The following is a 10,167-nucleotide window of genomic DNA, read 5'->3' as shown; positions in this document are numbered from 1 at the left end:
AGACCTCCGCTCTCTCTACTGATGTTGATGTAACTGGACAAAAGACGACACAAATGACGTGTGTTCCTCTCCACAAACATTTGGCTGGTGAAATTAGATACACTTGTCATTACACACTGTGTATTGTAACAGAACAGGAATACTATGAATCCGATGGAATACGCAGGGATTTGCCAACGACACTTTGACAGCCTTGTAAGTATCAGGCCACTCTGTTATCCATAATCTCATAATGTTAAACACACCAAATCATTTCCCACACACAATTCTTCATAAGAGTGAAATTGAAGCTGTAAATTGCAGAGAAAAATGTGCACACAAATATACCAGTGCACTCATATTCAGGAGGGAGAGCGGAGACAAATGAAAAGCTTCACATTTTCATCGTCCTGGCTGCTCGCCGAGGAACACCACGTACAATATATTATAAAATGTACAACAATTGATACCAAGCAGGTATGCTTTGTCAGCATTCAGAAACGACTCACTTCCTATTACTACAGACACTAATAAATAATCTTGTTATCAACAACTTTCTTTTGAATGGCCGCCATGGTTACATTTCATGTAAGATATGGCAATGCTATCTACCACTTAATATAAGCACATTTACAGTTTATTTCTTAATTTACAGACAGTCACAAAAAAACACAACTTCTCCTTTAACTGGTTTATGGCTGCAAGTTGTTAAAAGCAATGACTCAGTTCACAAACTAAAATGAGCATGTGATGCATCACTTCCATTTAAGTCAATTTAGAGTCACCCATGTTCAGTTTTTGGGTCTGGAAGATGTTATCAGAACTGAAAACTAGCAATGAGGAGATTCCTTGCCCCCACACTGCAGCCAAATGCAAGAGGTGACACGGTCATGCATCCTTATGCTGGTTAGGTGACTTTAAATGGAATTTGTTTTAAGCAAAACAAATGCGCCCAGATCAGACTTGGCTGCTTCCTATTAAGACTATAACCTTGTCTCCCATTGCACAATATCTTTCTGTGGACGACATGGAGATAAAGGTTGTCCCCATGTTTTTCCCGACACATCCAAGACAATATCCATTTTCACATCCATCCAATGTGTCCCTAACTTCAACGTCACAAGATAGCATTCCCTGTCAAATGTTGACTTAGCTACATTGTGGTTTATGAAGGTTTGATGCTGTCTTGCTTTTGCTTGTTAAGGGCATCCAAGGCCGACTGGGTCCCCTTCCGTTCCTCTATGGAGCAGTTGGACACTGCATTAGCCACGATGCAAAACTTGCGGAAGAGGATCTCCCTGAGCAGCAGATAAACCCACGGGTCAAGAATCTGGTTGAGGGAGGCCAAGCGGATCGCTGTCAGAAAAAAGTTACAATCTAACTGGACGTCCCGGCTCGCGATTGATTTGCAGTCGTGTGAGGATACCTGGTTGGAGATCATCCTCAGCATGAGCACCTGAGGAGAGAGGCAGGCACAAGTTGTATGAACCAATACGACAATGAAGACACATTCTGTTATTCAGTGAAAATGTACCATTGAGAAAGCCTCTCAGAGATCAATGTGTATTATGCACACTTGTTGGCTGGGAGATAATAGTTTTTATATTCAATGTCACTATTCTCAAGATAACTCTGAGTAGATACTGTATCAAACTAAATGTACAAATAAACAGAATAATGTTCACTTTCTAGGAACTCGCTCTGCCATCACTGCTGACACAGTGGTTTCTATTAATGTCCCTGGTGGGACTATTAAATATGTGTTTGATATGACCTCATAGCACACTGAGCAGACCCCCCCAAACAGGACTCAGCTAAGTGGATTGTTCCAGAATGGAAAATGGCTACATGGCAAAAGAATCATACATGACATCATTTATCTGACTGGTTTGTGTTTGTGGGGCAGAGAGAAGAGAATTAGAGTAACGGAGGGTGACTGAATGAATGAGTGATTGAGGGAAACAGAAAAGTGTGGTGTGTGCAGTGTTGCAATCCTGCCAAAGGGAGATGAAGCATCTCCAGACATCCACAGCTGCTTGTGACAGGCAGCTGACAATAAAACCCAATTAAACTGTGAATTATGACACAGGGCAATTTATCATGTTAGTACACAGCTGTCAGTGAATGCCACTTCAAGAGAAAGTATGAAGGCATTATTAGAAGATACACAAATAAAGTATTCATTAGTTTCATTCAGCCATGGGACTATTGATTGTAAGAAAGTATGGGTGCAATCGCCCATATAGACACATACCAGCAGAGGAGACCAGCATATCAGCAGGACGCACATAACCCCCAACAGTTGAATGACGGTCTCCGTGGTCAGCCGTTCCCACTGCTTTGAAGACTGAGACGTGCCAGACTTTGTTTTACACCGGATAATTAAGCCCCGGATCGTCACTACATTGCAGAAAATTGTAACAAGCAGTGAGAAAATCCCAAGAACAGCGAAAGTGATGGCGAAAAACATATTGCTCCTGTCCCCCGTGCTGATAAAGCACCAGGTGCCCGGCCACTGGCGTGTGTACTCACCGACCCCTGCAGTGGGCAGCAGCGCAAAGAGCAAAACAAGACACCATATGACAGCCAAAGTCTGCTTTGTCACACTTGTCTTCATGTTATTGGAATACCAGTGGGGGTTTGTTATCGCCAAAGCCCTTTCAATTGCCATGGCGCTAGCCAAAAAGAGAGAACACAGGCCAAAAGTTGTCATGCACACACCGAAAAAAGCGCACAATTTGCCCGATGAGTCGATACGGTCCCATTTCAGACCAGCTTGGTAAACTGATATCACTATTGGACTTGTCAAAAGCTGTCCAAAAAGGTCCGTTAACGCCAGCGATCCAATGCAGAGCAAGAAAGACCGTTTCCTTTTATTTTCCTTCTTTTTGTACGAGATATACACCAGCATGAGAGCTAATGAGTTGCCCACCATGCCGGTTATCATCATGGTTATGGGGAAACCAACTGATACGGATCCACAACTGGAATTATTGGTGGCATTGCCTTCGCGCAATGACTTGGAGACGTTAAAATCCAACATCTCTCCAATTGTGATTTGCAAGCCCTCCAAAGAATCACAGCCGTCCTTATTCAACATTTCGAAAAGTACAAGTCTACGTGCAGCTGATGAACCGTGTGCGTGTGTCCGGCATCCTCGTCAAATTGCTTCAACTGAATGCAGTGCGTAAAAACCGCGTCGGGTCTTTTACGCGCTGGAGGCGGGACTGTGACGCGACCAGAGGATGCAAACTTCTGAACACACTTTGGAATTATAAACCTGACTTTTAGAAACCTTGTCGGGCATCTGCGATATTCTGATCTGAGATCATTAAATGTCTATTTAGAAGTAGAGACTACGTACGGAACTTAAGTGTAACACTATCGCAGACGCACCTGCTTCGGACCCGCACGAGTCGATTTCCTAGATATTATCATCACATTTTAGTGAAGTGAGCACAGACAGGCAGATTTGTCTAATGATAGGGAAAGAAACAAACCGGCTCTTCGACTCTTAATCAGATAAATCACTGAAACATTGTCATTGAGCGTCTGAAAACAGACGGGTTTGTGGGATTAAGCAATACGGCTACCTCTGGTTGGTGATGAGGAAATTCACATATACGTCAATTGTGGTAGGCCTAGTCTGCATCATTTATCACAGCAATATATACGACTGTTAATGAGTTTAGATTAGACTCCTATCACGGAAAAAAACATATTATAGGCCTACTTTACAACCTAGTCTATTAACTACCAGTAGGCTCCACAGTCACGTGTAGGTCGGGTTCCTTTCTCAGCACAGTATCACCATCAGCATCTTGCAGCAGGCTAATGCCGGCCAACATCTGTCCAAAATGTTGCAGTAAAAACGATTTTACCCAGTTTGAGTGCTGTCCGCGGCATGTTGTAGCAGACCCTGAAGGTAAGATAAGTCTGCAATTCACTGATGTGACTTTTGGCCTGGAGCAATTACCCACTATATTAAGGACATCGATGTGTTGATCCCGAGGTCCCTCTCCTAAACTCAGCACAATACGAGTAAGAAGTGCCACCTGTTGACCGATGTGAGAATGACAACACTAAAGTGTGGAGCCCATTCTATATTCAACTGCTCAGTACCTCAACATTGAGGGCTATTATAATTAGTTTGAAGTCAAAATTTGCCAGACTATATCATATAGTCAGATTGTGAATAACGATAACACTTATTTGTGCCTTGCTCTCATTTTACTCTGTGAACACAATGAGTAGGCCACTAATGAGGCCATTTTCTGTCAGAGGCGCTGGACCTAATTTTTGAACCGATTGAACCAGAGATAGAGGAAGATGTCTCAGAAATTGAAGACATTGATCCTGATTTCGATCCGGACTATCATGAGACTCAACCGATGGCGAGGAAGTGGCACCAGAGGTGACATTCCAGTCCAAGGGTGGCAACTTGCTCTGGTATTCATCCTCAGGACAAAGGAGGCAGAGCGAGATGAAACCATAACGACGCCAGGGCCAACACGTTATGCAACAACTCGTGTGGATGACTTCAAGTCCAGCTTCCAACTCTTTTTTATCAGAGTCCATTGAGGGTATTATACTGGACATGACAAACCTGGAGGAGAGGCGTGTGTTTGGGGACACGTGGAGCATTGGACCAGGTACTGTTGATTCTAGCAGGAGTATAACGGTCTGGGGGATGCGGAGTCCGGGAGGCCTATATTCAACAATGTCCTTCCAACAGTTTCAGTGTCTATTCACAGCAGTTATTCATGTAAACCACTAGTCTGAGACATTGTTCACAGCTTAAAAAGGTGTTAAATACAATTTGGTGATGATTAATGTGTTGATGTAAGAGCAGTTAAAACAGATCGGTCAAATTTGGCCGGGAACACTAAAGTAAGGGGGAAGAAACGAACACGTCAGGAGGGTTCAAACAGTGCTCGACATACCAGGTCTACTTACAAGCCTCACCGTGGAAAAATAAAAAGGTACAAGGGAGGAGCAAGAAACCATTTCAACACGAGTTTATTTACAAGTGTACATTTGAGTTGTTTCACCAATAAAGTAGTATTGCCACACGACCATGAATCTGGATATACTGTACGGTGTTGGTTATTCTGGGTGTACTAATCTGGAGCACAAATATTATTTTTTAATGTAATAGTTTCCCAAGAGACAAATTAAGAGGAATAATTGAGTGTTAAAACTGGTGACAACTGTTTAAAGAAAAAACCAGTAAACACCTAAACCAAAGAATGTTGAATTGACTGCAATTTAGTTAAAACAAGCAATATCATAAAGTAAAATACTTACCGTGAAAACAAAAAGCAAAATATATATTTATGAAGAAAATACAACAGGGCCAAAATTCATTGCTGTCTGTTATTGTAAATTGGTGCTTAAGTACTTCACCGTCGATTTAAAAAAAGAAAGCATCCATTAAAAAAAAAAATGAAGTGGTCAAATAAAAGTAATCTAAAAATATTTACTTCAATTTCCCCACAGATGAGTTGAATAACATGTACTGCCACGACGATATGGGTTTAAAACGGCACACAGCCTCTTCACAGTATATCTGATTTTCTATGGGACCAAACATTTATGTCTATTGGACACCTGCAGTTACACACACAGTCACAGATCGGGATGTATGTGGTTTTGAAAAGGGAGCTTGTAATGATGGGTAACGGCAGAGGGAAGCCATGTTGCCGCGGTCGCTTTTGAAGGAAATTAGACTCTTCTAGGAAAATGGACAGCATACTGAAATGATGTAGTTGTATCCTTGAAACACAACATGCACTTTTCTACTAAGGTTCCTTTACTGGTTTTAAAAGGCTGTAATTAAGTTATTTCTTTTTTGAACTGGAGCCAGAATCGGATGATCCAGAGGACTGGCCACGGCGCCTGAAATCACACAAACACCATGGGAAGAAGAAGGAGGTCAGCAAGTTCAGCAATTAACTCTCACTTATGCACAGTAAAGACAAGGACACAGTCAAAACAATATAACGAGGCAAAATGTGAACATATTTCGGTAAATCTGAACTCCCTTAAGCGAGGCGACAGACGGCTAATATTAGACAGTGCCATTGTGGTATTCCACAGAAACCCAAACCTTTCGGACGAATGTGATCTAGAACGCTTTCTCCGCTTTCTCTCTCCAGATGAGGACCTGGAGCGACTGCGCTTCTGTGCCCTCTCAGGTGAGGCGGAAGGTGAGCGGGACTTCTTCTGGGGAGAGGAGGCCTTTCCAGACTTGGAGCTGGATCTTTTGGAGGAAAACCAAGCACCGAGGTCAGTAAGGTCAAGACAGAGTCCCAACAGTGTGGGTATTTATCAAGCTTCTCTGATTAAGAGCACTTAACTGTAGTTTAGTGGTGCTGAGAACATTTGAACCAAGACTCTGAAGAGAATGTTTAGCTTCCTCTGGACATAATGAAAGCCAGCACCACTGTGAGATGCTTGATGAAGACCCCAGATGCCTGTTCAGACTTTTGAGCCTCTGGTAACATTCAAATTTAGTTCAGGTAGTTCCCATTCCGTGTACTTATTAAGCTCTCGGGCCTAATCGAAAGTTGAAAGAACCGTATATCAAAATTATTGAAAACCTTCAGGGCATTTTAAGTATTTTCCTCATGATTTCAGACCAACATGACTATCTGCAGAGTGAGAAAGAGGACTGTAAGCCGGATCCAGTCTTTGTTCAAACTTAAGCTAAGGAACAGGGCCCCATACATACACTCTCTAAGGGAGAGAGTGCATGTCACCTCATTCACCTGGAGTGGGACCTCGAGCGAGATCCAGACCTGGAACTGGATGAGCTTCTAGAGCGGGACCTGAAAGACAAAAAACAGAACCTTTCCAATATTTCCTGAACAAGAAAAACCGGTTGATGGTTCACACGGCAACACAAAGACAGATTTAACTGCATATAAATGTTGAGTATTCAAGTAAAGCTGTTCTTGCCTTACTGTATAGCAAAACGGATGAGCAAATATTCTGATTGACTAAATGAGCATAAACAGGTTTGGAGAAACAACCCATTAAATAGAAAGACAACTAAAACATGTAGAGGCAACAAGTGCAAGTCATTGGCGTTTCAAAACAATATGCAGAAAAAGTATTCAGTCACAGACGGGGAGGGGTTGAGGAAAAAAAACAACAACAACAAATTAGCAGGTGCGACATGTAATTTATGTTGATCAGTAAATCAGAAGGAAGATTGAGCTGATACTGACATTTTGCCTGGAGTTACCCTTGACCTGTACCCTTTACCTGGACCTCGACTGTGAACTGGAGGAGCGCGAAGATGAACGGGACGAACCAGAGCGGCTGCCCTTTTTCTTAGCTGGCTTTTCCTCCTCATCGCTGGCATCGAGGTCGTACTTTGACAGGTCTCCCTTGGCATCTCCTCCTCCTCCTCCCTCCTCTTCATCCTCATCCTCATCATCCTACAGAGGAAGTGTATAATATTCCGTTGTTGGCAAATATTATAGTACTTTTATTTATGAATTTCCAGCTCCAGAACTTACATCCAATTTGTATTTGGAAAGGTCACCATCTTCTTCATCCTCTTCATCTTCCTCATCATCTGGACCTTTAGCTACTTCTTCCTTTTCGCCTTCTTTTGAGGGCGGCGTGCTGCCGGACCTTCCACGAAACTTTTTCTTTTTCCGACCAAACTTGGACATTAAAAAGAGAAACAACCGTATCAATGAAAATGACCTTTGACCAAGACATTTTAATTAAATACTTTCAGGACACAAGTTCTACCTGCTAAACGTTTGCATGCTACTTTCAGCTGCATTGTTTCTATTATCAAAACAGTAAATGGTCAGGTAGAACTCACTTCATCATATTCCCCATCGGATTCCTCCCGTTCAATGTATTCCACATTCTCCCTTTCATTGAAACCTCCACCATAACCTGAAAGGCAAAGAGGAAATAAAAATGGCAATCAACATCCGTCTTTCAAAAGGCACATCAAAAACCTGGCAAACTATATATTTGTTGGGTTACCTGTTCTCTCTTCAAGCTTGGCATATTTCGGGGTGTTACACATATTGCACTCTGACCTCCTAGCCCAATTGACATTGCCGCATCTGTATGAGGACAGGAGGAGAGGACAATATAAATCTGTAATATCTCGACACATTTCAAAATGACAAAAAACAATGTTTGACTTGCTAAAATGCATGTTTTCTCATGTATTTTACTCATTAGGAAAATCGGTGTCTATTTGCACCAGTGTCTGTTTCACCAAACATCTTGGTAATTTACAATAAACACGTACGTTTTGCATTGCCAATCATTTGCACTGAAGAGGCCTCTGCTCTTCTCAGCCAGAGTTTTCCCAATCTCTGTTCCTCCGGCTTTCATCATCTTTGCCTCTGTGGTTTTCTCTGTGGAAGCAAAACAACGGTAGTTAATACAGCTTATTTTTGACGCTTTGTAATAAGCGTCTGCAAAATAGAATAATTAGAATAAAGGACTCACCCCTACCACATCTGTTACAACTTGTTCTTCTCGCAAAGTTCACGTTTCCACACCTGCAAAAGCATAAACAATAAATACATTATATATACAGATAGGACGTGAGCTTGTTACTTCATCATTCAGGCAGAGTGTGCTACAAGATGAGTAGTGTATGTTTATTCATGGTGCATGTGCCACAGCGTTAGCTTGTAGTCTGTCAGACAGTCTGTGTAAAAGGCCTGTGCACTGACGACTGCAGCTGGCTTGTCGTTCATGGAAGACGTTTTTCATGCAGTTCCTGTGTAACATGACACTGCTCTACCTAAATTAGACTCTAAATTCATGACAACTTGGCTTCTACAACATTGTAAACACCGCCCACAATAGTGAGTGGGGACTCCCACCCAACCCCACAGAAGCTAACGATAGCTAGCTTGCTATCTTATGAGTCTGTTGTGCACACTGATAACTATTGTGGAGACTCCCTGTCACGTAAATCCAAAACATTTCCGACCCTAAATGTTTTATTTATTTCCCGTGTTTATTTTGCATACATGGCACTCAATGAATTAAAAGAATAAGGTAAATGTAAGCTCTTTTACTCAACTAGTCAGCGTGAAATGCTAGAAGGCCCAAGCTAACCACCGTTTGCATGTTAGCACGACCAGAAATTAAAGCAAAAAGATGCTGCTACATTTAACCAGCTAGTGCGTGAAATATATATTTTAAATGAGCGCAGCACTCACTTCTTATCAGGACAAATCCAGTCCCCGTCGCTTACTCGAAAACTCTTCCCCGACATGTTTGTGGCCTTTAGCTAACACTGGCTCGTTGGCAGGGTGTGCTCACAATGTTCATGCAGCAGCTATCGGTTAGCCAAACTCCTCCTCCTCCCTCCGCTGGTGCCTTCAGGTTCATCCAGTAACACTATGAACTCGCCTTTCTTTGGATTTTCTTTGGAAATTATTTTGCGCCAAACCTTGACCAAAAATAATCACTTTCTTGCTTTCCGTGATCTAAATCAATTACACTCGGATGTATTTTAATAAGTCACTTTACTGCATGTTTTAACGAAAGTATTGTCACAATAAGTTGCTTTTTCCACCCCCACTCGAAGACACGAACGCAACATTGACAAACGAACGATGTAAAATAGTAAGATAATCGTCCCCTTCAAATGTGGTGGTGTGGCATTACCCTTAAATAATTCTGTCAGCTACTAAATAAATAAAGGGAAACAGTAAAGTTATGTCTAATGAACAAATATGCAAGTTCTCAGCAATGCAGATTACACTGTGGCTATAAACCTGCTATATGACAAACTTTACGTCCCTCTAGGTAGCCTATAGCCAATCATATTTTGTTTTCCTTATCAAATACTTTTTATTGAAAAAGAGGGAATTAGGCTTAATAGACAGAGGGGTAAATAATTAATATTGGGATTAAAAACAAACTGAAAGTCTGCATTCACTTTACAATGGTGAACCTCCTTTGAGTACAATATGATGGAAGATACTGAGACTGAGACGGTGGATGTCCAGTGACTGTCATGTAGCTCATGACTGATTTAAGATCTGTTGGTAATGATGAATATTATTCACTCAGAATCCCAATATAGGAGTATGAAACTTTGATATTTCTTGTTTTACTGCAATACCAGTATTGGCCACTAGATGGCAATTAATGCCAACGCTTAACACTGCACACGTTCATAAACCC

General features: G+C 41.8%; 2 protein-coding genes across 3 annotated transcripts; both read right to left on the bottom strand.

Annotated features, from left to right (window-relative positions):
* Positions 1 to 466: 466 nt before the first annotated feature.
* On the bottom strand, positions 467 to 3,022 carry ptger3 (prostaglandin E receptor 3 (subtype EP3); the record flags this gene model as incomplete). The annotated part of the gene is made up of 2 exons (XM_079267906.1): positions 467 to 1,435; positions 2,234 to 3,022. The coding sequence occupies 2 exons, from the start codon at positions 3,020 to 3,022 to the stop codon at positions 1,145 to 1,147; spliced, it is 1,080 nt and encodes a 359-aa protein (XP_079124032.1). The 3' UTR covers positions 467 to 1,144.
* Positions 3,023 to 4,982: 1,960 nt separating this feature from the next.
* Positions 4,983 to 9,305, bottom strand: zranb2 (zinc finger, RAN-binding domain containing 2). 2 transcript variants are annotated; one of them, XM_079267005.1, is made up of 10 exons: positions 9,195 to 9,305; positions 8,470 to 8,522; positions 8,267 to 8,375; positions 7,993 to 8,075; positions 7,823 to 7,899; positions 7,506 to 7,655; positions 7,249 to 7,424; positions 6,750 to 6,809; positions 6,089 to 6,241; positions 4,983 to 5,877 (listed from the first exon to the last, which is right to left on the bottom strand). In XM_079267005.1, exons 1-10 carry the CDS (start codon positions 9,248 to 9,250, stop codon positions 5,820 to 5,822), a joined length of 975 nt encoding a protein of 324 aa, XP_079123131.1. In that variant the 5' UTR covers positions 9,251 to 9,305; the 3' UTR covers positions 4,983 to 5,819. The 2 variants fall into 2 exon arrangements, with proteins under 2 accessions (XP_079123131.1, XP_079123132.1); XM_079267006.1 differs by having other exon boundaries at positions 8,476 to 8,522.
* Between the last annotated feature and the right edge of the window lie 862 nt (positions 9,306 to 10,167).

The sequence above is a fragment of the Melanostigma gelatinosum genome (genome assembly GCF_949748355.1).
Source record: "Melanostigma gelatinosum genome assembly, chromosome: 4".
NCBI classification, from domain to species: domain Eukaryota; kingdom Metazoa; phylum Chordata; class Actinopteri; order Perciformes; family Zoarcidae; genus Melanostigma; species Melanostigma gelatinosum.
Note: the sequence above shows the minus strand (reverse complement) of the source record. Positions and strands in the feature narration are given on the sequence as shown.

What these genes read in the sequence shown, in the direction of transcription:
- zranb2 (XM_079267005.1), bottom strand. Translation starts at nt 9,250, where the DNA reads ATGTCGGGGAAGAGTTTTCGAGTAAGCGACGGGGACTGGATTTGTCCT. An exon ending in TTGTAACAGATGTGGTAGGG is followed by an intron (nt 8,376 to 8,469) that starts GTGAGTCCTTTA and finishes TTGCTTCCACAG; the next exon opens with AGAAAACCACAGAGGCAAAG. An exon ending in AATGATTGGCAATGCAAAAC is followed by an intron (nt 8,076 to 8,266) that starts GTACGTGTTTAT and finishes GTCCTCATACAG; the next exon opens with ATGCGGCAATGTCAATTGGG.